This window comes from Lepidothrix coronata, unplaced genomic scaffold (assembly GCF_001604755.1).
Source record: "Lepidothrix coronata isolate B3197 unplaced genomic scaffold, Lepidothrix_coronata-1.0 Scaffold25, whole genome shotgun sequence".
Lineage (NCBI taxonomy): Eukaryota > Metazoa > Chordata > Aves > Passeriformes > Pipridae > Lepidothrix > Lepidothrix coronata.
In genome coordinates this window covers 219018-246007 of record NW_016690205.1, presented here as the reverse complement: position 1 = coordinate 246007, position 26990 = coordinate 219018, and the positions used below count along the sequence as shown (strand labels likewise).

The 26990-nt window shown below is 40.3% G+C and overlaps 1 protein-coding gene across 3 annotated transcripts in view; it reads left to right on the top strand.

Moving 5' to 3' along the window:
* Positions 1-26990, top strand: part of SHTN1 (shootin 1) — a 60761-nt gene that overhangs the window by 14312 nt on the left and 19459 nt on the right. For 2 of the 3 annotated variants that reach the window (XM_017809266.1, XM_017809265.1), the window contains exons 3-10: positions 1338-1398; positions 5865-5959; positions 7953-8121; positions 10632-10729; positions 11662-11743; positions 13689-13783; positions 23752-23898; positions 25066-25219. In XM_017809266.1, coding sequence (XP_017664755.1) covers positions 1338-1398; positions 5865-5959; positions 7953-8121; positions 10632-10729; positions 11662-11743; positions 13689-13783; positions 23752-23898; positions 25066-25219 — 901 coding nt within the window. Of the gene's footprint in view, positions 1-504; positions 529-1337; positions 1399-5864; positions 5960-7952; positions 8122-10631; positions 10730-11661; positions 11744-13688; positions 13784-23751; positions 23899-25065; positions 25220-26990 lie in introns of those variants that run through there. The other variant, XM_017809268.1, reaches the window with a different exon arrangement.

Below are 26990 nucleotides of genomic sequence, written 5' to 3'. Positions count from 1 at the left end.
GCTTGCTTGGCACGTCCCGCTCCTTCTGCAGCTCTGCCTTGTCTCACAGATCTTACAGCAGCTGGTGACTGACCTGTCCCCCCTACTCAGCCCCTGTCCTTTGCCTCATCCCCCCAGTGCCACGAGAAGAGAGATTGCTTGCTGGGTGCAGCCGCTTTTCCTCCCCCAGGTAGCCATCAGCTCTGTGGAGGCTGCCCCCGCGGTGACACCAATGGCATCCTCGCCTTGCCCAAGAGCAGATCCTTCTCTGGGCCTTGGCCAGGGTCCTCCGGAGCCGATAGAAGGGTTCTCTTGAATTTGGCTGCCTTTGAATTGGGCTCTCCCCCCTCTTGTTACTTAACAGCAAGCTCCTTTTCCTGCAAACTCAAAGTGGCTCCTCATGTGGAAAACCTGAAAATCGAGCAAAATCATTTCAGGGTTTTGTTTTTTTCTTCCCAGTTCTGTTCCAGTAGCCAGTATCCTTGTAATTGGAGTTGCACTGTAAGGAGCTCAGTCACACAGATCTCTTCCATAAGTTAACTCCTGGTGGTACGTGTACTTATTGCTGTGAACATGCACAGCTGCATGTGAGGAAGGATGTCTGGTACGCCGTGTTGTGTGCCAGTCATACTTCTCCTTGGGTCATGTGTTTTTCACACTGTGGTTAATCACTGACTGTCCCTCTCCTGAAGTTTACTCATTTCTTTGAGTTCTTTCATTTACTTATCAAAGGGGTTTTCTTAGAGAAGTCTATTTAACATCTGTTTTATTCTTTCTCTTTGAAGAAACTTTTCCATCATAAGATCACTGCAGCCCTGTGCAGTGTTAACATTAACCCCAGAATTAATAAAATTGAGGTGGTGGGAAATCCTTAAAGCATAAAAATTAGTGTCTTCCCCTCTACAAGGCTGAAGCTTTGCTTGTAATGTTATGAAAATAAACAGCATGTCCCTGTTTATTGGCTTGAGGTTTTCCTTGCACACGGTAGGTAATGTAGGCCCCTTTTCCGAGTCTATCTGTATTAAAGAAACTAGACTTAAAGCATGCAAGGAGCTTTTACTGTTGGTGTAATGACTGTTTATATCAATTTTGGATAATGTGTCTCTCCTAAAATATCTTTGGAGTAGCTCTGAATTGGAACCTAAAATCAAGTACAACTTGCCAGTTTGGTTAGGAATTTTTTATGCATAATATCCATTGATCTTACATGACTGACAAGAAAGAGAAATGACGCTTAGATAGGCTTCTGAACCTTATTGTGCAGGCAATTGATCTTTGTTGATTTTGCATGTTGTGACTGACTGCTAATTAAATAACTTGGATCAGTGTTTTATTTCAGTTTTCTCTTTCTCCTACAGTGTGACAAAATCAAGCAAGAACGAGATGAGGCTGTCAAAAAACTGGAGGAGTTTCAGAAAAGTAAGCTGATGATGTTAGTGGGATTTTCTCGATGTAGACAGTTTAGGAACAGGCTTTCTCTACAGCAGTGTTAATGCTGAGATTCGATCCACTTTGCTGTTTCCCCTTCAAGGCTGTGTTTTAAGGAGCTATTTCAGTGAGACTTTGGCCATTGTCAGACTAACTACTGTTACAACATTTGTACTGTAACACAGGTAGTCATCTCAAGGTGCAAAGTGGTGAAAATGCAGGGGTACAGGTATGTCTCTATTTCACCTGGATCCTGCAAGTGACTTTTGGAACGATACGTGCTTGGAGTGAATGGAATTTGATACTATTGCTGAAATTAATAATAATAATAATGGCTTTTTTTCCACGAAGGACTAAAAGTACATTAAGCACAGACACACCAGTAAAGGTTTTTAGGAGGAACTGCTCTCTCCTGATCGTTTTTAGAGCAAGTTATATCTTGTCTGGGCTGTGAGAACGTCAATACTCAGTTTTACACTTTTATGGTAATGGTTCTATTGAAACAGTATGGTGTCTGGAGGCAACAAAGCACATCTAATGGGAGTGGAAGTATCCTGGTGGAATAGCTCCTTAGAAGAGACAATTACAATAGGACTGTGGTCTTTTATGTCTGGTTTGTGCCAGTACGGTGAACTGCACGATGAAGCATCAGAAATGTGGATGAAGTTAATGCAGGAGAAGGCAATCACATGGTCTGTACTTTTGTGTGACTGTGTTAATAGAGGAATTTGCTCACTTCTGTTTTATAATGGTTCATATGATACAATTATGGAAGATAATCTAAAATCAACAGGAATTATCTACTGCCTTAAATGATCTTAGATAATTGTTCTGTGAAGCAAGAATGTTCTCTAAGAAGTATAATTTCTCTGGAAAAAACCTGCTGTCTGTTTTGTTTTTGTTATGATATGAGGAATACTGGAGTGTGGCAGAAAATGTCAAGTACTTAAGACTTCAAATTTGAAGTAATATTTGATGATGTAAGATTTTATAGGTTTCTTTTATCTTCCTTTCACATTTTTAAAGGACATACCTTGTAAACATAGTGATAAAATGCCAGGAATATTAGGATTTTAAAGCAATAATGGAGCCCATTATTTAAACGACAATATAAAAGGCAATTATATTGATGAAGAGCTACATTGGCTTTGTGTCTGTGAATAAACTTGGCCTGTACTCAGCTTCTATTTGTTCTCCTGGCATAAACACATATTGTGTGTGATTCCAGTTTAATGGGGCCCCGTTTGTATGCCAAGCAGCTGCATTTTAGGCCCTATTGCGTGATTTCATAGCTCTCTCAAAATTGGTTCTATTGAGCACAAGAGATAGAAGGTGGTGGTGGGGGGGAAAGCTTCAACACACAATCATTTCTTTTCAATTGGAGCCAGCAAGGTTGATGACAACATGACCATTGTGTTATAATGATAAGACCACTAAGGATCTGTACCTCTCATCAAGGCTTTCACACAACAGCAGATACAATTTAATTCACTGCTCTGTCAGCAGTGCTGATACCATTATGCCGTCTGTCTCCACAGTTATAATCACTGTCCTCCGAGAAATGCAGTTGAAATGATCTTGAGCAGTCAAAGAAACTCTCAATTAAGGCTGCCACTTCCAATGTGTCAGATTGTGTCTTATGCACTTGGTACAATTTTCACTTCCAATCCTGTTTATTTACAATGTCTACCAGTAATTACGCTTAACATGTCATTTAGTGAGGGTGCCCCTGCCAAGGAGATTGTTGGGTGCTGCAGTACCATTGAGTGGGAGTTTCTCGCAGTCAATGCCATCAGCGGCTTTTAGTCCCTGATGGGATGCAGTAGTAATGTTGATAATGCAAGTATCGTGCTCATCAAGTCATAATTAGATGCCACTCAAATGTGCCACTTGTAATAACAGTGTTGATTCATGTTTTCTCAGTGACTGCAACTACTAATTAGTTAAGTGGTTTTTGGTTGGCCTGCATTTGCTGCGGATTATTATTACCCCTGAAAAAAACTGTCAAGGTTAGAGATGTTTCAGGCCACTTAGTGCTGCTTTATGAATATTAATATTGACATAATAAGAACTTTAGACAGACTTAGGAAATAATATATTTTTTGTATTTAATTTGGAAAGACTTTTTCCCCTGAGTTAATCATAATTGCAGGTTAATTAAGTTTAAATGAACCAAGAGTAATCCCTAGTTCTGCCATGTGAGCCCAGTCCTTGTTTCCTAACTTTAGCCTTGCTTGAGGCCATTAGATTCCTGTCTGTGAAATGGGAGCAACTCTATCTCCACTGTTCCCTCATCCAGCCCAAAGCATCTCATTGCTCCAAGTTCTTAGAGCTAGGTAGAAAAAAATCAGAAGAGATATGAACATGTACTATCTGAAACTTGTCCTCTTTCAAATTAAATGTAGCAGCTGGTATGACACACTTGGAGCAGATAAATTCTCCAAAGTCAGGAAAAATGGAAATAAAAAGGAGATATGGTTGCTCTGCTGTTAGAAGACTTCATGTGAATGTAGTTTTTGGACCAAGATTTCTTATACTCTGCCCTGCCTTTTTTTTTTTTTTTTGTCTGCTCATATTTTGTAAAACCTGTTTCTTTCATGCAGCTACTCAGCAAACCAATGTGTTGCTGTTTTCCTATGGTACTGATGAAACTTTAACAATGAAAACTTTAGCTGACACTAGTATAAAGCTGCGTAAATAACACTTCTTAATGACCTGTTTTTTTCTATCCTGAAGTTCTGTTTTGTTGTCATTAAGATGACCTCTGTCTTATCAAAGAGGACTTAAATATCCCTCTTCAGTATTTAGGCAAAACTCTGGGAAAAGGGCAAGGGGGATTTTCTACCCAGTGGTATAAAATCACTATGTTTTAAAGCTTATCTTGATAAAAATAAAAGGACGTACTAGTAAAGTGCTCCGTATTCACATTGTATTCTTCCAGCCTTGTTCCTGCTCCAGAGTGTTGTTCAGCTGCAAATATTCCTTTCTGTGCATTGAAATCCTGGCACTGGGCTGAGAAGGAGTCTGTGCCATTTAATGACTTCAAGAATTAGGGTCCAGGCTGTTGGTTGGGACGGATGAGGGTGCGAGGAGCCAAGGGGGAATTGCATCGGTTAGAAAGGTGCTAGCCTGAGAAATGGAAAACTATTCCTGGGTTTTCTGCTTTGCTCTCCTGTGCAACTCTAAGCTTGTCCCTTAGAAAAAGGCTTTCAACACTAGTACCTTCGTAGTGCTGGAAGTTGAGTGGAATTGCAAGCCAAAGCATATTTGTACTTTTAAATTTCCTCTAACTCACATTGGTATCCTATGTTAGAAAATAAGATTTATTCCATAACCTTTTGGTCACTCTAAGAATATTGCCTGTCTTTGACAGACTGAAATGTACCCACTGTTGTAATGGGGATTCCATCAGTGCAGATGTCTCCCTTGCTTCTGCAGCTGTGACATCAAATGTGGTAGCAGAGCCATGTGTTTCAGACACCGTCAGACAGCTGGGGCTTGGCCCTGGCCTCAGGGGCAATTGTGTGTGGGGTGTGGTGGAATCTGTGTTGTGGACAGGGAAGGTAGGTGCTGAAACCACGGTGCTTGTTTTAGGGCATGCTCAAGCACAGAGAGACTTCAAATAAGAAACACTTCAGACATTACAGCCATGTAGTAACTTGGGTTGTTCAGCTGTGGTTGTAGAAAATCAGGCAGTGCCAGCAGTGTTGAGTTTCCCTCAGGACTGCATCCATCCTGCTGCTGCAGGGAGCTCTGAACGGGACGGAGTAGAATGAGGTGAAGCAGCTGTGCTGTGGCAGTGATTTGACTTCACTGGAGCACATGCTGTAGGAGATGCTGTGAATACGGAGGCTTCAGTCACTTAACTCCTTTCTCCATTTCTTAGTAAACCTGCTTCAGGCCTGGGCTAAATGTCCATCTCGCAGCTCTTCATGTGCAGTGTGTTTGGCAAGTGTGATGGTATTTGAAATACCATGCAAACATGAACACTGGAAAGTAAAAAGAATCTTTGTAACACTCCTGAGTTAACCTGGCAGTTTAAAAATACTGAGGTTCCAATCTTCTGAAAATGGTGTCCATACCAAATTTTCAAGAGGATTCTGATGGCAATCCTAAGGGGCAGTTCTAAAGGTCTCACTCTGATTCCTCAAATGTTAGTGAAAAAATTATGATGAATGAGAATGGTCAGGGAGGCTCCTGCTGGCCTTCTGCTTCCAGAAGTGTATGCTCAGTTCTGCAGTTGCCCCTCTAATGCTTGAGAGAGTTGCTTAAAGAAACCAAGCAAATATTCAGTGTTCAAGACTGTTCCCATCTGTGGAGATTATCTAGGTATGTACTGCCCTGTATTTGAAATGCTTACATTGAAAGTTGGCAGGAAATGATGTACTGTTTCTGATCATGGGAAGCATGTGTCAAACGCAGGAAAATACTGACTAATTTTTGAACTCTTCCCTTAGTTTCTCACATGGTTATTGAGGAAGTAAATTGTATTCAGAACCATCTTGAAATTGAGAAGACGTGCCGTGAAAGTGCTGAGGCTTTGGCTTCTAAGGTGAGATGGTGGTTATGCTGTTATATCTGATCTATTTATTTATTTTAAACTTGAGATTGTGTGCATGTCCCTTATAAATTGGGTTTTTTTTATAATCTTGCAGATCTTTGAAATGGCAAAAAAATAAAAACTGCGTGCAAGATGAAAAATACAATTCCTGCCTTTAAAGAAAAAGAACACCCATTCTAGTTTAGTTTCTATTTTCATGGACTAGCATCCTGATACCTAGTTTTCATATGCTTTTAGGTTAAATGGAAAATAAGTTTTAGAACTCTCCTATGTGAAATATAAAACAATAATGAGCTTTTCAGTATCTAAATCAAATGGAAAAAGTCAACCACTGCATTACATTTCAGGTGATTGTTTATGAAAGCAAAGCGAGGGCAGGGGAAAGGTGACCTCCACTGCTCTGTTGATTGCGTCTAGTCTGATGAATTTAGCAAGTGTGTAATTTTCTATATTCCATCTCATCAGAAGTGCATTATTATTAAAGAATGTTTTTATCTCTCTTATATATTTTTGGTTGTGTAAAATGCATCTGAGCCACTTCATCAGAAAATGGATTACAGCAATTTTAAACCAAATTTCATTAGCAATGCTGACTGCCTTTTTTTTTCTTCCCCCCTCCTCCCCCCTTCCCTGCCCAAAGTACATCCTTAGATATGGTAAAAATCACACCAGCAAGAAATCACTTTAATTTAGATGCATTAGCAATGTACTTTCTGGAGGTATTTACTTAATTGTTTGCATAATGACACTATATTAGAATTCATAAGATAGACAATCAGCATATAAGTAAGAAAATGAACGCATTTATGCAACTTTCATTCTTCTCTGCACTTTTCCTGTAATGCATGTACAAGGGCAGTTCAAAGACTCACTTTACCCCATGGGGCTCTTTTTTGAAAGCTGCTGTGTTTGTTGCAGTGAGCTGAGTAAACCATCTAAGGTCCCTCACACCACCCTTCCCACTTGCTCAGTTTCGTTCTTTGGGAGTGAGATGAAGAAGTTCTTGAGTAAATCTCCCCTAGTTGAGGGGTTGAGGTAAAGGGGGATCAAAGATGATTGCTTAAATAAAAATTCAGGGCCAAAAAACCTGTACAGTGTATGTTTTCTTTAAAGGTGTGTATTGGACGTCTGAGGTCCATGTTGACTGCGACACGTAGTATGGCATTAATAGAAAATTGAGTCTCATTCTCAGACCTGAACACGGGGGATGCTTGGCTGGTGGGTGAGCAGTCACCCTGACATACACCTGAACACCCCCATGTTAAACTTACAGGGAGCTGCTGCCATGGGGTCTCTGGATGCAGGACAGTGAAAGAAAGGAGAGTGAAAGATTTGCAGCAATCCCTGTTCAGTGTTTCCTGGCACCTTGTTAAGACAGGTGCCTTACAGAACCTCTTCCGTATCATCCACCAGCCAACCATGTGCTTAAGCATCCATTCTGACTTGTGGTCTGACCCAGAAAGAATTGCCTTATGATATGACTCTCGTCTTACTCTTGTTGACTCTCCAGTAATAACTGAAAAGAATTTTGAGGTAATTCTGTTGCGACTGGAAGTAAAGTACTTTGACAGACTCTTCTTCAGGTCGGTCAGTTGGGACTCTTGATGGTGGTACATGCTTAAGGGCGAGGAGGTGAATCAGCTATCACAAAGCATGTGTAGCATTGAGTAAGCTTGATAGGTGATTTGATTGATTTGAACCTACACGGAGTATTTATTAAATGGAAGTACCAGAGAGGAAGGAAGGGCACAAATAAAGCATCATGTTCAATTCAAGCCTATCTGAGGGAAGGAGGTGGATGAGCATCCCATCTTTAGACCATTTTAATTTTGAATGGAACACTTAATCTAATGTTATTTTGTCTTCTTTGTTTGATAGACCTTTTAGTGATAGAGGAAAAAAAAAACAAAACAGTTGACTTTTTTTTACTCACACAGCTTAAACACAGGCTAACTGCTTACTGTTTGTCTTTCTTAACTTTCAGCTGAACAAAGAAAATAAGACCTTGAAAAGAATTAGTATGATTTATATGGCAAAACTGGGCCCAGAAATTATCACTGAAGAGATTAACATTGATGAAGATGAATCATCCACAGATGCGGAAACTAGCTCTGGGTCATGCAATTCTGTGCATTGTCAGCAGCAAATAAAAGGTGAGCATTGTTGCTGATCCTACACCGCCCTACAGGGCAGAAGTTGTCTAAAGAATAGCAGGATTGGGTTGTACCAGAGATGGTCTGGTTCTGAGCCACACTTGTGAACGTGGTCAGAAGGAAAGGATTTCCAGGCCTGACTGTCAGAAGGTGGTGGGCTGGCAGTGATGCTGTGTGACAAACCCGGGGGATATGCAGCCTGCTAAGTGAGTTACAGTGCAATAGCAAAGTGAGATGGACAGCTAACAGAGTTCAGTGTTACTGAGTCAGTAAAAGAAGTATTTCCTGAGACACTTAGTAAATTTAGCAGAAGGACAAGATCACTTTCGTGTTGCTTCAACTGCTCTTGTTGCTATTTCAAAGTTTGTAATAGAGGACTCTGTTGCTGTATACATTATGCACCTTTGTATGCATAAACTTCATTCATGTTCCAGAGCTATTACTAAACAAGCAGCTTAAAAAGGGACTGTTGTACTGGGTAAAACAGGAAAGCTTGAGAACATGGAAATATATTAATAACAGAAATCTGTGCTTTGTTTCAGAAATATCTAGTTCTTTTTTGAAAGCCAGCTTGTATTTCTGCAATCCAGAATCAGCCTTCCTTTCTAGTTCCTTTGATGAAATCATGGTGATTCTGTTGTGTCATAGTAAAAAAGGGGAATGCCCACATTCTGGATTTAGTGACAAGAGCAATTGAGTATTTCACTTCAAAAAAAAAGCTTTCGTATTTTTTCTGATTGCAATTTACAGTAGCAAATGATGTTTAAGCACAGCTTTTCTGAACTTTCAGCCTGACCTTGTTAATTTTTTCTATTTAAATGCAGTGGCAACAATGAAGTGGTACAAAGTACCACTGAGAAAAAAGACCAAATAGTGTAAAAATGCTTTTAAAACAGTCCCACCCAAGAAATAAGGTGTCACAGTATCCTTAAGAAGCCAGTTTCCATCCTGTAGATGTAGGAAAGCGGCAGCTAATGATGTGATCCCACCTGAAGTGGAAATAAGACTCTGAGGTCCCTCCTGTCATTCCTGGAGAAAGATGTCAAGAATACTTTTAAGGAAAGTGAAGACAGGCTGCAGATCAGAGGAGGACACTGTTAGGAGGATAGCAGTCAAATTAGGGAAATATTTTAGAAAGGCTCTGATGTATCTGCTTTCTGTCTTGATGAAGAATTCATTAAAGAATGAAAAGTGGCATGTTGGGGATTTTGGAAGTCCTTCTCACCATTCAGCAAAGTCTTGGATGTTTCTTGGAGTGATTCCTTCCCTCCTACCACTTTTCTGTAAAGATACACAGATAAGGTAGTAAAGTCTGAGGCTTTCTGTAGTATGTGGATATGCTTTCTTCTCTGATGAGGTTGATATATGTGTTGTAAAACCAGATTTAATAATTTCAGTGAGACTTTTTTCCTCATTAATGTTGCTGGAAAACACAAATCCATAAAACAGACTATTTGGTTCCAGAATCTTCTGGGAACACAGGTCTTTTTATTTACTTTAGAAAGCGTAGGCCTTTAATTTAGAGGACAGTAAGTCTGAAGCTCCTGAGCTGGGAGGGGGATGCTGGTGTAGAATCGATGTTGTCAAGATGTGAGACCAAACAGAATGACATCTGGGATGTCATCATCATCTGCAGTTGATTAGCCACAATTTTCCCAACTTGTGGCTGGTATTCACTGAACGGCACTGCTGTGAAATACTGGAAGCAGGTGGGGAATGAGAGCACTTACTGAAAGCTAATATATATCAATAAATTTTTATTTTTTCTGGTGTTTTTATGTTAACCTAAACCTTGATATATTATGTATGCAAACTGATCTCCTGTTAAGAAGTGATTATAATAAAATGTTTTATTCCATTGTGACTTTAATTTATTTCATATTTTAATAATTAAGGAATAAAAATTCTGAGGGGAAAATTACAAGCATTAGCTCTTCCATCAGTAAAGGTTTATTCTGACTCTGTTCACATAATGTTACAAAGACTATAAATTGGCAGCTGTTCAGGACAATTTCTTCAGTGAAAACCTCCCAAGTATTAACTGCCTGTTGTTTTGTTTATTTCCCTTGTGACAAGAACTCATGATCCAAAAAGAATTAAAGTGCATTAATTTGTTTTAAAGGACGCCTCTTAAAAATTGCTTTCTGCTGCCTCCATACCAGAGTCTCTGTGACGTGACAGTCTCCTGAGTAGGACTGAGGACACTCTGTGGTGGCAGGATTGGCCCCACTGTAGCAGGAAATGAATCATTCAGGATGCAAATAAAAGACTGCAGTACTGAACAAGGCAGCTTACCTCAACAGAGTAAATCTGAAACTGTAGCCCTCTTATAGATCTGTTACTTGACACTTGTGCAAATTCCATAAATTATTGAGGATGTACCTTGATTATAACTGATGCTCGATGTGCAGTTTGGGTGTTTCGTACTCAGCCGTACTCCCATTGCTATGACATTTCCTTTGTTGTTTTTTGAATAAAATGTATTTTTCGTTTCCTTCCTCAAACTGCAGAGCTGCGAGATCAAGTCGTGTCTGTTCATGAGGAAAAGAAGACCTTAGCCATTGAACTGGAAAACCTGAGGTGCAAACTTGTAGAAGTAATTGAAGAAGTATGTATTGTACCATGGAAGGCGAGACCGTGCTAGCGTGTAGTCGGTACTTTTTGTATCTAATTTTGCTAGAAAGGCTCAGTTGTGAAGTTAATTGAATCCTATCTAATCGTGAGTCCTGCCAGCCTGCCCGTACTGGATCACTCGGGCTGTGTGCCCACAAGGAGCCTTCTCTGTCAGAGCCCCCTCAGCCCCTGCTGCTGGCATGGACTTTTCATCATCTGTGGGATCTGTTCAAATGCCCATATTGTAACTGTCACCTCCCCTTCCTGACAGCTCATCACAGCCTGCAGGGGTTTTTTGGATTTCCTTAAACCTGTAGGTGTGCAAGAAATACTTTTGTAGGACACGTAGCTTAATCACTGGTGCTACTCCATCAAGCATATCCTTAAGTTTAGCCATTGGCAGTACCCTGTCATGGTAATTAGACCAGCAAATTGGCTTTTTGAGCCAGCAGAGTTTCATTCCTGGTTTAAAACTGGATAAGCCATGTACTGATGCAAATCAGGACTTAGTGGCTCTTCCTGTCTATGCAAGTCTTGCATTCAGAAAGACACAGCTGACAGCTCTTGGACAATAAACAGAGCCCAGGAAAAACAGCCAAAAGTCTGACTATATTAAAATGCAAAAAGTCAAGGGCAAGCTAGTAACTTCAACCAGGTGCCTGATCCTGAAAGGTTCCAAAGATATTTGCAGCTGTGACTGGAACATGCCATGAGAGGACTGGCTCATAACCCTTTTATGACATCTGTTATGACATCTCAAGGTGGAGTAAAAATGCTTTCCATCCCATTGGAAACCCTAGCATCAAGCTAAACCTAAGAAACACAGCTGATGAAAGCAAAATACTGCTTGCATTATAGCTGTGCTATGTGCCTTATGCCACTGATTAAAGTGCCCTTATTTTCTGTTTGTTCTTTCTACTTTTCTAGGTGAATAAATTGAAAGAAGAAAAGGCTGTTTTGACAACGGAAGTTGATAAGCAACAAAAACTGTTGGAGAAATGTAACAGAGGTGTGTGGTCTCAGCAGGTTCTCTTAACAGTTTGCTGCATCCTTTGCAGAAGCCTCAGAGCTTTAGTGTTGTAGTGTGAAGAGACTACAGAACAGTGACTGTGGTCCAGATCTGACACTCGACCTTACTGCTGCAGGCACTGCATAAACACATGGACTGTTCTAGCCTATCCATACTCCAGGAAAATGTGACAATTTAAATAGCAGGTGTTAACATGAGATAGGAAACATTTTTTCTGTGTGGCACAAGTTGCAGTGGCAAAGGCAGTCCTTCCAAGAGGTGGAGTTTGAACCTCAGTCTCCTGTTTTACTAAAACATTATATCAGTTTTCATTTCAGTTGGGACACAGCTAACCATTTTGAATATCTAAAGACTTGGGAGCGACTTGGTTTATGTTCAGAGGATGATGAAAAAATGGTGCTAGAGTGCTAGAATGTGAGAAATAAGATTTCCAAATTATGGAAGGAAATCAGAAATTTTCCTTTCCTGGAAAGAGAAGAGAGGTAAACCCAGGGTAGTGGAAGTCTAAAAAGAGATATGGCTCAGAAAAGAAAAGCTTTTGCTTAATGAAGGTGAGTGCTTCTGCATGAGCAATGGTTGACCCCAAAGAAGTATAGAGAGGAGGGGAACATTTTTATGCCTTGGATTACTGTGCTCATTTCTCTTGTTCCTTATTTAGCCTCGTGAAATTAAAAAATTGTTTGGCTAAAAGTCTTACTGGCTGTTTCACATTTTTCTGAAGTGGAAGGCAGTCTGGCCAAGTTCTGTTAGGGCATATCCTGTAAGCTTCCACCAAGTGTCCATCTCTTCCATGTGTCTACATTGCTTAAGCTTATGACAGGCAATATTTGAAGACTCTTATAACAACAAACTTCAGATACATTAATGAAACATGTGAGCATAAAGATTTTGATGGGATGGTGTGGAAGATGAAAAGTTTCTTAAATGTTTTCTTTTTTCTAAGCATGATCAAAGGAACAACTCCTAGTTTCACATTTGCCTGTTTTCCAGGAAGGAAGGGGAAAGGTCTAGGTCCTAATGCACTGGCAACATAAAGCAAGACTTTTTTGTATGCTTGAAATGAGCTACCAGAGCATCTATTCAATACCTACTGTATCCTGTGTCTGTGGGGCACTGTATTGGAGCTGTGTACTCGATGCATTTCAGGCAGAGGCACTGAATTTGTCTTAAGCTTTTCTAAATATGTGGGTTGTTTATTGGGTATTGTGCTTATCTCCAAAAAAGTAAGGAACCTGTTTACAGCTGTGTTAGAAATCCAGTGTCATCCCCTTGCAAACTAGTCTTGAGCCAATAAGAGCTAAAGCCTACCAAGATATTGCAAGTGATCATTGAGCCATGTTAAGAATAAACAGTTGAGTGCTTTCAGATGATCCTTGCTGTCCTGGACTGCAGCCTGTTCAGAATGGTTTGGGAAGCATGTCCATGATTAAGCTTTAGCCACCCGTAGAGCCTCGCTTTTGAGAGCACAGTTTAAATACAGGCAACACAAAATTGCACTGCTTTCTTCCTGGGGCTCCTTTAAATCTGTGTTGTAAAGGGGCACATCTAGCCTCACTCAAACCAGGCAGACAAATACAGATGCCTCAAAAATAACACAGCAGTCTCTGATAGAGTCAGCAAAGCTCTCTCGAGGCCTTGGTTGCTTAGACCCGAAGAGGCAAAATATGGTCTGTGCTACCTTGTGTCTGTTACTGGAGATTTTAAGTCTGAATAGAGGAGTATTGCTTCATTCAGAAGATCAGTAATTGTGCATATGTATGAGGTTTAGAGCAAGTAGGACAAAGCAAAGTGTATGCAGAAATGTAAAACTAGGTTACACTGTCAGACAAGGATTCATGACACTAGGGAATAACAGCTTATCAAACATTAGTTCTTCTTTTGATCCATTCGACTTTTATTTCTGATCTTGTTTTATTATAAACAGTGTCTGTGATGGCAGTAGAGGAATATGAAGAGCTCCGTGTAAACTTTGAACTGGAAAAGAACCTGCGGAAGACAGCAGAGTCATTTGCACAAGAGGTGAGTAGTTGAGAAAAAGGGATCTTGTAAAATTAAGACATTGCAACTAGGCAAGAACTTACCACCTTGGATGACTTGATTTCAATTCACCAACTGCACTCTTGTGCAACCCCATGTCCTACTTAGCTAACATCTGTACTTAATCTGCAAAACGAGTTTACTGTTTCAAGAGCGTTTATAAAGCACTTCAGAATTATTCCTGCAGTCTTAGCTATGTCCCCTGTTAAGGTGAGGCTTATAATGGGCTTAGCACCAACATTTTGGTGTGGTGGTTGGATCTGGGAGGGGTTAGCTGCCCCTCTAGTGATAAATCTGAAGCACTGTGTTGTTCTTGAAAAGTATGTAGACTCATAAAATAAGTGCTGCAGAAATACAATATTAGTTGAGTTTTGTGCAAGTTTGGCTGCTGTTTAACATGTACCTTTTGAATAACCTATTGCAGGGAGCTTCAAGCTGAAAAAAAATCGTTTCCATGTTCTAGAAAAGGAATAAACTCCCAAAGAGGAAAATGAGTTACTGGGTATCATTATGGAATGGCTGGTGGCTGCTCTGTTGGCTTGTGACTGGCAATGTTTGCCTTAGAAAATGCTAACAAATGCTTTCATTCTGTTGATAGACTGAAGCCCTATAAAATCATGAGTTTGGTTTAGGTTGGATTGGTTTTTTTTCTTGTTTTGTTTGCATTCTGGACTTTAAAAGCTCTGCACTTGGTTTTTACTTTCAAGGTTTTCTATCCCAAGCTGTGCATCAATATTTTCTTTAATAAAAAACTGGGCTTCCTAAGTAATCATTTTTCAGGGAGCTCAAGTTTAAAGAAAGCCATTGTATATCAAAATTACATGAATCATCAATACTGAAGTATTGTAAAGGGAAACATGTGATATCTGATATGAAGTGGAGTTTCGATTTTGAAACCGTGGCTGCCAGCAAGCAGGTATTTAGCCTTCAGGAAGTCAGCTTCGAATAGAGAGCTCTTTTGCATTTTATCTTTGCTGCTGCTCTGTCTCAAAAAAAAAAAAAAAGCTAAAAAGTGTATTTAATAACTCCTGTACAGCTGACTGCATTCAGTCAGTTATTTTAAGCAAGGGCATATATGCATTTTGAACCCGTATAGAAAACAGTGAACAGACTTAGTGTGTTCTGTTAATGTTGTGGGTTTTGCTGGGTTTTGAGTGTTTTGGGTAGGAACAGAATCATTGCAACATTTTAAACAGAACAAAATTTTGGAGAATTTGAGATAGAACGTAAGTAAATTTGACAGTCTGGAAGCCAGGGGTGAGGAAATGAACCCAGATGTTTCTTGCACTTGCTCTCTGTCCCTGACTGTGCTTTGTGAAAAGGTTGGAGAACTTTGCAGCATTTAAGAAAACATATTTCTAAGAATGTACATTTAGCATGCATTATTACAGTATCAATCCTACATCTCCTGTTGTTTTGCTTTGTCTTCTGAAGTACAGAATAATTCTGTGCTTCTGCTCATTAACTGACAACGGAAGATTGTACATAAAGGTCTTACATCTCTCAGAAATGAGTATAAATATGTAGTTAAGCTGTTTTTCAGATAAAAGTATAATCTGATACTTGAGGGCAGAATGTTGCTTCTGTTTAGAGTCATTACTGTAATGTTCAGGTACATATTTGTTTTGAACAATTATATTGAAAGTACTTTTTGTAATTGAGTAACAAACTAAGAGGCAAGAAGTTTAGTACAAGTCCAAAGAAATGCTGGTTTTTTGCAAACAGGTACTTCTTGGATTTTGTGATGATTTAGTTGTTGTCTCTTCTGAGAATATGGGCCCCTGTTGTTGCAGGCTGTCACTGTAGCTGCTCACTTGAAGCTTTTCATTCCATGAAATTCTCCCGTTCAAATGGAGTCACTACAACAGTGAACTTCAGGCCTGCATTAGTCTTCCCTGTGTGTGCCTGCTTGTCTTCCTTCGGTATCCCGCTGTGCAGAAAGATGTTTAGAAAGTTTTTTGAAATACGGGAGCATATGACAAAAAAGGCTTTGCTCATGTGTGTTGGGGGAACTAGTATTTCAAGTTACTTAGAAATCTGTTATCATTGGCGTGGTTTCACACTAATGGTGTCCCTTGAGTGACCTGAGACATTAGAGACACAGGCTCTGGCCCACAACTGCAGCCACAGCAGCAAAGCTTTCTGCTTGAGTGAGGTTGTGTGAGTGTTCTCTCACATGGATCATGTCACAAGGTCACAGCTGTGTTTTGAGAGCTAAGTTTTCTAGGATGTGCTTACAGTAGCTGTTGTTTGGATTACGCTAAGGATGTTCAGGGATTTTCTGCTTGCTTTCATTAGCCACCTGGTTTCTCTGTCCATATAGAATGTTTCTTTTAAAAAACAAATTTTCTGCTGAATTTTTGCCTGGATTTTGCAAAAGCCACAGTGGTTGGTTGTGATAGACTGTGCGGTGCTGAGAGAAGGAATAGCTTTTGAGTAAAGGGCAACACTGTACGTCCAGTGCTTTGTGCTCAACCTCTTTGGAGCACTTCAAGAAAGGAAATAGGCTCCAAGTAATGCAGTTGTCACCACAGCACCGTGGCAGAGACTGTGGAATGGCACATCTTAGTGTTTGTGATATCTCAAACAGCCCAAACGTGTCTTTTAGCTTGAAATATAGAAGTGCTGCCTGCGGAGGGGCTTCTTTGGTGGTGGGCACATTGTCTTTCAGGGAGCTAGGGTATCTGAAGTTTGCCTTCATGGGGTGGTTGGCCCACGTATTCACAGTCACCCCTTTCTCCATAGTGTGGGTTCATCCTCCAGCTTTGCCTTCCTGAGGTTGCATTGGAGCTGCAATGGGAAGGGACCAGGGAAGGGAAAGGTGTGGGCTGCTTTTTGAAGGGGTGCCCTTTGCCTGCTGCCCTTTTAACAGGTGAGGAAGATTTGCCACAGGTGAGCACTTGGGAGTGCAGGTGTGAGAGGTAATGGGTGGGTGAGCATGTGTGCAGGAGCAAAAGCAGATGGAGGAAAGATGTGGAGCAAGAGATGGGGAGTGAGCACATATAGGAGTGAGCGAGCACTTGAAAATCAGAGCTTTTGATTAAAATAAAAAACCCCAATACAGCTTTAATTATAGTCATGCTGCTGGCACCACCATAATATATATTTAATTAATCAAAAATGATCCAACTTCAAACATTAGAATTCATGCTCCTTAGAGGTTCTAAAGAAACTGAGTAAATATTGTCAGCCGTGGTGTGGAGAGGGGGAAGGAAAAGCAAAGAGGATTTGAAGTGAGTCGCAATCCATTGTGAAAGGTACAGGAATCTGCATAAAAGAACTAAATAAATAGAGTGTGTAAGGGGCGGAGGCATGGAAAAATCTGTACCTGCCTGACTAAAACAGGGTTGTTAACACAGGAATCTTGGCAAGCTTAACCAGAATTCTAGTGTCAGGTTTAAGAGACACTGTAAGATCTCTCAGCTGTTTGTGAAGTAGTTTACAGGAAAACAAAGGAAGGTAAAGAGTATCTTGAAGGCCATTGCAATAATATAGAGGCTAGCCCTGAAAAGCACTCTTCCACAAAGATGAGCAAAATACAATACATACAGCCAAAGCAAGCCAAAAGAGGGGAACATGGTGTGAGAAGTAAATTGAAAGTCTTAGCGATGTAAAAATCTCAGGAGTTTTACAAAATAATCTTACATAAGTGGTTTGTTAAACATACATTCTGCCTTGCAAAAATATTTTGTAAAGAGATGTTGTAATTTAACCCCAGCTGGAAACTCAGCCCCTTGCTCACTCCCCCCAATAGGAGAGAATCAGAAGATAAAAATGAGAAAAATCATGGGTTGAGATAAAGACAGCTTCATAAGTAAAGCAAAAGCTGCACACAGAAACAAAGCAAAACAAGAAATTCCTTCACTGCATCTTGTGGGCAGACTGGAGTTTAGCCTTCCCCAGGAAAGCAGGACTCCCATGACATATAACTTGGGAAGACAAACTCCATCTCTCTGAATGTCCCCCACTTCCTTCTTCTTCCCCAAGCTTTACGTGCAGAGAATGATGCCATATGGTCTGGAATATCCCTGTGGTCAGTTGGGGTCCCCAGCTATGTCCCCTCCTAGCAATTTGTACACCCCCAGCTCACTTGCTGGTGGGGTTGTGTGAGGAGCAGAAAAGGTCTTGACTCTCTGTAGACCCTGCCCAGCAATAAGGAAAATATCTTTCTGTTATCAGTGCTGTTTTCAGCAAAAATCTAAAACACAGCCCCGTATCAGCTGCTATGAAGAATATTAACTATTAGTTTTTGTCCTTTGTATCGTGAAGAAATAGAAATGAAGTGTCAAACTGCTGAGCAGTTTGCTGGGGTGCCTCTCACTTCTCAGTCTAGCACAGGCTTTTGCTCAAAACGCACAACTGGAAAAAAAATGAAAGGTTTCCCAGGTGTTTATGGTAACCTGTAAAAATGTTTCCAGTTGAGAAGTTGAAAGGCTGCGTTCAAAGGAACTAAGATCCAGATGGATAAAAAATTAAGTGGATCTGTAATGTGCATCGTTCATCTTTTCATTGACTTTCCCTCCAATGCTCAATACTTATGGATGCCTTAAAATGCCATCCTACACCTGTCTGTGCTTCTAAGTAACTATTGCACAACAGCATGTTTGCATTTAACTTGTATTTCCTCAAAATACCAGCATCCCATACATGGGCCAGTGCACAGCTGACATTACTTACTCTGAGACTGAATCTTCCCATAGAGAAAGGTGAAAGGTGGCTATCATTTTATAAGACTTGGGGGAAATTATTGTCATTCTTAACAGATGTCTGCACTACTCATGAGGTTGCATGCAGTGGATTTGGTTATCTTGATGATGTGAGCCCCCAGAGAGTGCTTCCTCGGATGCATTTGTGACTTTTGGGTTAATTTCTGAGGACTTTTGCATTAATGTGCTACATCTTTGAGTGGGTACTGCAAAACCCGCATTCATGGAGCAACTCTGCTTACAAGTACCACACTCTGTGCATTACCAGGGGGAGTTCAGCACCAACTGATATCTGAAGGTAATTAATTTGCTGTCCAGCTGACTGAACTGGAAATAATAATTAAACATGATAAATAGTGCTTGAATTCTCCTGAGCTTGAATGTTACCACTTTTGAAGTGTGATGTAATGCTAATATTTTCGTTAGGCTTCTTCCCAAGAACAGGCTTATGAAATGGTAACAGATGTATGCTCCAGGAAACTATCTCTTTGGTCTCTCTCTTTCCCCCCCCCATCTTTTTTGTTCAGGCAGTCAATCTATGGGGAAAAGAAGTGAAGAGGTTTCTTCCTTTTTCATGTGGTGCGTGATCTACTTCTGAACATATTAGATGGTGTATAAATGCTGCAAGACTGTGAGCATTATAGAATGTATCACTATGCTTTTACCATGAGAAAAAAAATCCCTGTAAGAAATGCAGAAATAAGTAACAATTAAGATTATTTTTTTCCCTTTATTTTGGGCCTTGGGTGGTTGGGCCTCATAAGAAAAGAATGAGTGCTGTAATTTGACAAATCCTTTTATACAGAACAAGCTGGTAAAATAAATAATACTCTGTTTTTAAGGAAGTCACACCGTTGATGGAAATTCAGTTTTCTCACGCTCAAAATACATGCTCCAAGCTCCTCTGTGGTGAGAAGCAAATGATGGACAAGAAATAGACTTAACTACTCCAGTTCTCCCATTCTGAATAAATTAGACCTCTTCTTCTGAGCCACAAAAAGTGCTAATGCTACATCTTTTAACTCTTTAGAAATAGTCCCTTCAGACATTGTCTGGCAATTAGCCAAATAACTAAAAACAGCTGTATTGTAGCTTTATTAGTCTAAAGTATTATTACTCATCTAGAAGAGTTGGCTGCCCATATTAGGCACATGTCCTTTTTCATGGTCACATTGCTCAGTTTTCTTTCGCAGTTTGAAAATCCAACTAGGACTAGTCTTTGGCTCCTCTAAAGGAATATATATTTTTTTTTTCCCCTGATTAGCCACTGAATTAAAAGCCACACCTGGACTTATATTTTAATCCAAGTACCTCCTGAATTTAGAGCCATTTAGTGCTCTGTCAGGCCATAATCACCAGATCACTCTGTCTCCGTCACATAAAAATCCTTCAAACAGCCTGTTCTTTTGGGGAGACAGAAGTACCTTGATCCTACCTCCCTTGGGGTGTGTTTCAGGTCTGAACATAAGGCTTCAGGGTACCCAGGATGCAAAAGGCATCAGCTTCTGTAAACTGTGACAAATGTGGATGAATGGATTGCTACTCCACGAGCATGTTTTACAGATTTTTCACTGGGCTGTGGGAGGGGATGGGGCAGCGCTGCTCAGGATTGAAATAAGGGCCAACTGCTCAGTCGAGTGATCTTCTCTGTTTGAGACTTCCCAAATTTTACTCTGCCTTGCTATTTGCCTTTTGTTATTCTATTCATATTGTATAGTGTTTGCCACTGATTTTTATTTTACTTTATGCAAGCAGCGATTACCCCAGTATAACAGCGCTGCTGTATTGGGACCTTCTCCCTTCAAACTGTAGCTAAGACAAAAATGGCAAATACCCAAATGATGTACAGATGAAAGTGGAGTCACACATGGATATTAAAGCATTTCTTTTGGCCTCATTTTGCTCCTGGGAGAAGAGTTAGTTGGAAAGCGTCCAGTTTTCCCCTGAACGTTATTTGAACGAGGGTCAGTGTTCCCAGGGACTTGACACTAACGGAGTTGCTTTCTAACTTTTTTAATGAGGAAGAATTCCTTTTTCAGCTCTGGTGTAAACAAAAAACAGCTGCAGCGAATGCTCCGTTGGGTAATGGTTGGAGCAAGGCTCTGAGAACGAGGTGTGGTCCCACTGAGGTCAAGGGAAAAACTTCCAGTATTTTCACCCCCTTCTCTTTTTTCACCTCCTCAATTCTCGTGTAAAGTCTACTAATGGAAGGTGGCCAAGTCCCAGATTTCCTGCGGTTTGAGGCTTCTCTTCGTAAACGGGGGGGGGGGGAAGATACATAACTGGTTTGCACAGCACTTGGAGATTTTTAAAATTAGAATGATAAGTGTAAGCAAACTATTTTTCTTTGTGATCTGCCTTTAACTGCAGTTGTGGTTTCAGTGGATTCCTCCACTATCGACTTGTGTTTCCAGCATTGATTGGGATACTCTGCAGATAATTGTCGAGCAGGTGGCAAAGTCAGAACTAATCCATCCGTTGGTTAAATTCCACCTCATCCAAGTAATCTTGTTAGTAGCTGTTTTGCCCTTTCAGCAGTCACTTTAATTAATATTCAGGGTTGTGCAGACAGTCAGATTTCTGCCCTGCTGAAGCAGGAATTGATTTTTTTAAATTTTAAATTAGAAATAATTTCTAAGGGTCTTTTTTGTCGTGTTTCAAACACAGAGCAGCCTCTTAAAAACTTGCAATCCGTTCATCACCAGCTTGCTTTCTGCTTTGTCTGACACAACTGTCCTGTCTAGTTTTGTCCCTTCCATTTAGAATATGCTGGCACTTAAAGAACGTGTGTAAGTAACTTCTGAAATGGATGGGACTCCCCATGCGGTCTGATTGCAGTCTTACATTATAAGCAACAATTTTTTTTTGTGGTGTTGAAGACATTTCCATGTATATATATATAAATTGTTAGCAGGAACGTATTTGCAGTATCACGAAAGCAATTTAGAATGGTGATTGAAAATGCAGGACTTTATGTGAAAGCTTCTGAATGAAAAAATTTTTACCCAGGTCTTCAAAAGGATTTTTTTCATTTTGCAGAAGAACATGAAACAAAGTGAATATGAATTTTCTGCATTTGGTGAAGTATCTGCTCAAGTTGAAGAAATCAAGTTGCTCTACTTGATTTCTTCTTGTTTTGGTAGCTTTCTGCTCCCTCAGGCTGGAACAACTCTGTTGGATTTAGTGGCAGCAACTTGGTGAATAAAATCTGCAATTGATCACCTCAAACTATTTTTTAGATTCCAAAAAGAATAAATCCAAGTTTTCACTTTGCTTTGAAGGTTCACAGTGGGTAAACTGAGATGTTTGCTAAAGGTAGCTTTTAGGGAGATGTTGGTTCTCTCAGGGTTAAATAATTTCTGAGTGACTTGACTGCAACACAGGAGGCTTTGACCCACTATTGAGTTCTTTAGCAGTGATTTGGGCCTTTCTCAACTATGATGTTTCAAAGATGCTGTTTCTTTTAAAAATATAAACTGTTAAAGGAATGAGTGGCAATGCAAAGGCAAACCTTTATGGATTGTTGTGGGTAACTTTGATTCTGGAATTCTCTTGCCTTTGAATTGGTTTTGCCACTGCCCTACTAGTGTAAGGTAACATAAACATAATGGTTTGACTGGCAGAATTTAGGGACAGGGAGCTGATGTCCAGTGCACATTTGCAGCACACCACAGTGGCCTGTGTATTGTCATCGATTTGGTTTTATTTGTTTTCTAGCCAAGTGCAGTACTAGAGCCTACGTTCACCATTTCCTCTCCATCGAATGTTTCCAGTGCTTTATTGCTGCCCCCATGGCCCAGCTCTGCCCAGTGGAGTGTTCAGGACAGTTTTTATTGCTATTAGGGCCGCATCAATTGGCTCCTGCTGGCCCGCAGGGTCAGGCTGTGCTGCCACTCAGAGTTCAGCACGGTCAGTGGGTCTCTGTCTGTCTGCACAGCTCCAGAGAGCTGCTTGCTAGGAAGGCTCAGTTGAAGTGGCTGTGCAAAGCACTGCATGGAGTGCTTGCCACAAATCTGCATCAGCTCGTACTTCTTGGATATCCAGTTGTATTAAAACAAGTAAATCACATAGCATTATAGTAGCACCAGATGGGAAGAAACCATATTTTGTCTGTACATTTAGTTTGTGAATGAATAGGATGGGAATTTGGAATTTTTGTATTTCTAATACCTTATTCTTAAAATACCTTCGTGCTTTTGCTGTGCTCTACAATACAACAGTGTTTTTAGAGTCTGAGGGAGCATCTGCATTCTCAGACTGTTCTCTGTTCTCCTGCCATAAGTGGCTCTGCTGACCTGTGCACACTCATCTGAGACCTCAGCATGACCCAGTCCCTGTTTCTGCTGTAAGAGCAGGCATGGCTGAGCTTTTCGAGTGGAAGCCCGTGTTGCCTGGGGGAAAACCTCTACCTGAAAGAGATGTCAAGGTGCAGAATAACTTCACTAGGAATTTTTTTTGTCAGGAAGCAATCTCTTATTACCGGGTTCCTAAACAGTCTGGAAGGAGCAGATCTCTTACAGAAACTGCATGTGCTGCCAGCCTCTGCACCTCTTAGGTGAAGCCTGGAGAAGTGTGTGGTATTTTTATCAGTGTCAAGTCTTCAGACTATTTGATTTTCACCCCCCCAATGTTCATTCACCATATCAAAAATATAACTTGGGAAGGGGAAAGAACACAAGGATCAGAACTAAAAGGCTGAAATTGCCCTGAAATGCCTTTTCCTGGGGCAAGTGCATACAGTGATTACACAGACATGGAGTGAAATTCATTTCCCAAAGATTCTCCATCATTCACATATCCAGGTAACCCTCAAATAAGTGGGCTTTATGCCAAGGCTTGCATACATGTTTGAGGAGGTAACCTATGAATTCACAGACATTTATCCTCCACCTAGAGTTCTTTCAGTCTTTCCAGAGCTCCCCAAATGGAGGCCAGATTGTTCCCATTTCCAGGAAACAAAATTCAGAGATGTGCTTAAATTTTGAATGCTGCCAACGTGTGGGTAATTGAGGTGTAGCAGTGGGTGGTTCTCAGCAAACACCTGGTTCCTTTCAGTGTGAGCTTAGCTCCTGTAAATTTTACTCTCAAACTTCCTTTCCCCCTCCTTCTCACTTTCTTCCTCACTATTTCTGCCACATTAACACCCTGTTAACTTCATTTTCTTTCCAATTGCTATTTTCCCCAGGATAGCATTAGACTGTGCCTAACTGTTGTTTTTGTTGGGTGTGGGTTTTGTTTTGGCAGATGTTTATTGAACAGAACAAGATGAAAAGGCAGAGTCAGTTGCTTCTGCAAAATTCTGCTCCTGATCAACAGCTTTTGAAGGCTTTGGATGACAATGCTAAGCTAACCCAGACATTAGAAGAAGAGAGGCTTCAACACCAGCAAAAGGTAAAACTGTGTTTCTTTCCCCTTACGTGGAAGTCTTTGAAAGTCTCCAGAATTTAAGGAGTGTCATGTCTTTATTGTATTCAGAGTTATTTGAGATCTTATCCGTTGTAGGAGTTCAGAGTTTATAAGCTAAGTTTCTGAGAAGATTCTGATTCCCTTTTTCTGGGTCGCTGTTAAGACATGAGTACAAAACTTGAAGGCTTTTCAGCCTGAAGCCTCTGGTTTAGGTAAGTATTTTATTCTGAATGTCAGTAAAGTGCAGTTACAAGCACTAAGTCAAGTTCCATTAAGTAAAGAGATGACAGGAGAATATATTGGACATTGAGTAATGTAAAGGCTATCTTGGGAGGATAAGCTTAGAATACCAGGAGGTGAGAGGTAGGCAGTTCCTAGGCAGAGGTAGTAGTCTGGGTCTTGCTAAAGAAATGGATGTGGAAAAGCCAAGCATACTGGAACAGGGAAAGGGTAGTTGAATGCTACAATGTGGATCTAAATAGGATCTAAAATGCTGGGATATAAACAAATATATTCTTTAAAACTGGACTAGATAAATCTCTTAGCTGGGAGAAATCACCATTGCTTTCCCAGAAAATGAGCTTTCCTTTAGCCCTGAGGCATGTTCTCACAAATCTGATAATGAGTCTAGAGCAAAAGATACATATTTAGGGAGCTGGGACTTTATTGCTACTCTGCATCTGAATGCTGCCTCTGAATCAGGTATTCCATAATTCACCCACTGGCATCTGCATGAGTTGAGACAAGGGAGCTTAAATAACCAGCCTGTCAGTGGAAGCAGTCAGTAGGAGAACAAAAATGTCAACGTTCTCGTGCTTCAAATGAGGAAACGTTCTGAAATTAAATTCTAATTATGTGATAAAAATTCTATAAAAAGAAAAGGGAGCAGCTTACAGCTTAAGTACTTTAGAGCTAAAGACATATTCTAAGGAAGAGATAAAGCAAGTTGGGATCATAATAGGAAATTCTGACATCTCTCAGAAAAATCTCTTCAGCTCTCGTTCAAACATTTTCCTTTTTCTAGGACTTGTAGTTCACTCCTATACTATAACATTATGTTTTCAGGATAACTGTGCCTAGTGGGTTATTTGTCAACAGGAGGGACAGAAAATGGATTTTATTGAGATGAATGCTCTTGTTTGCCAACTGCAGATCAAAGAATTGGAAGAGCAGCTAGAGAATCAAGCACTGCATAAGGAGATTAGTCGTCTTAAACAGCAACTAGAACTTTTGGAAGAAGATAAAAAGGAACTAGAGCTTAAATGTCAGCACTCCGAAGAAAAAGCTAGAGACCTAAAGCATTCAGGTAAAATTGTGTAATGACTTTCATTTTAGAGGTGAAGTGTGTGGAGGGTGATTGGTGCACATCTAATGGAATTATACATGTTATGTTTGAGACCTCAGAAGCTTTTGTTCAGCTTAAATGCAGAACAGTCATGTCCAAAATGTGTGAAAAAATAACCTTGTAAAACTTCTGTAAGGTATAAAAATACTGTTGTTAGATTGCCCTGAGTCTTACAGATGGATATATACATGGGATGGGTGTCTGTGTGAAAGACACAATCCCTCAAACTCAATTTTCTTACCTAGTTTAAAAAAAAGTACAGTGGTATAACTAACCAGAGGTTTGTCAGACTGGGGAGTCTTCACTGTATGAATTGTACAAAAACATCCCATAATTATCAAGCTACCCAGCCATTTAATAGTCTTGCAATAGAAGACACCAGTGAAAATAAAGACACGTTTTAGCTCTTCATATTGACATGTGAGAAAACCATGTCGGTTGATGTGAGAGGGTCTGGAGGGGTGGGCTGTTGTTTTTTATTTAAACAGTTATTTCAAAGATGAGTACTGCCTTCAGAGCCCTACAAAGGGAGTTAGCCAAGCAAATCCAGGGGGCTGTTATGGCTCATATCCATGAGAATTACACATCTAAATCTCTTACTTGTGGTTGAATACTTAGTTAAAGAAATGAAAGGAAAGAAACAGTCTTGCTAGCTACTAAGATGTAAACTAACTCCCAAAGAATACAAACAGAAAAGATTCACAGAATATTTAGTAGGGAACAACTGTTGCAGTGCAGGTTCATACAGTTATTGCAGTCAGGATGGTGCCTGGCTTGTCGGTAGCATCCTGTCCACTGAATGAGGAAATTTCTGATCTAAGGCTCTGAATTTAAAATTGGTTTTAAAAAGGGCTCTTGGTGTGTGTGACCTCATTATAGGGAATGTGGGGCCATGGCTGGTTAAGAATTTGCATGTGCATTTGCTTGCAGTCCTTGTTCAGTTCAAGGCCTATGCAAGTGCAAGGTTCAAGTTTGATACCTGCTCAGAGCAACGTTTGAGCCCCTGTCACAGGAGCCCAAAGTGTCCTCGGCTAAAGCTTCATGCATAGCCATGTTTTTTTGAAACATATCCTCAAGAGCAGGGTTATCTTTGAGCTTGTTAGCAGTCCTTGTTGGAAGAACTGCTTTGTGTTAGTTTTACATTACCCACCCCTGCCACCCTATACCTACAATATGCCTGGGCAGCAGATTGTTTCCGTCCAGGCTTGTTTGTTCTTCAGAAGGAATTTATCAGCATAAAGGTTGTACCTGCAGCATAAAGGTTGTACCTGGAATTTAAAGTCACTCGGTTGATCTTTAATTTTTTTACCTTCTAAAATTTAAAATTAAGTGTAAAATATTGTAATTTTAATTTGAATCTATCATTACAAGAGCAAAGAACCTGTGCAGGGCTAAGAGTTGGACTCAATGATCCCGGGGGATCCCTTCCAACTCAGGGTATTCTGTGATTCTGTGAGCCATATCCACGTGAGATTCCTATTGTATCAGAACAATTGCTGAGAATTTCTGTAACTAAAAGAAATTCAAGACTTTTTTCCCCTCTGTTTCTGCCCTTCCCCATTAATTATACTTGACAGCATTTCAAGTGCAGAAAAGTAATTTCCGTGTTTTAGATCTGACATGTAAACAGAAGAGAAAGAATATACTTTCTTTTACCACCCAGATTTGACCATTTTTATGGGGAAAACCCACATCAGCATCAAGTCTGGAAGCTGAAATTGTCAACTTCTTC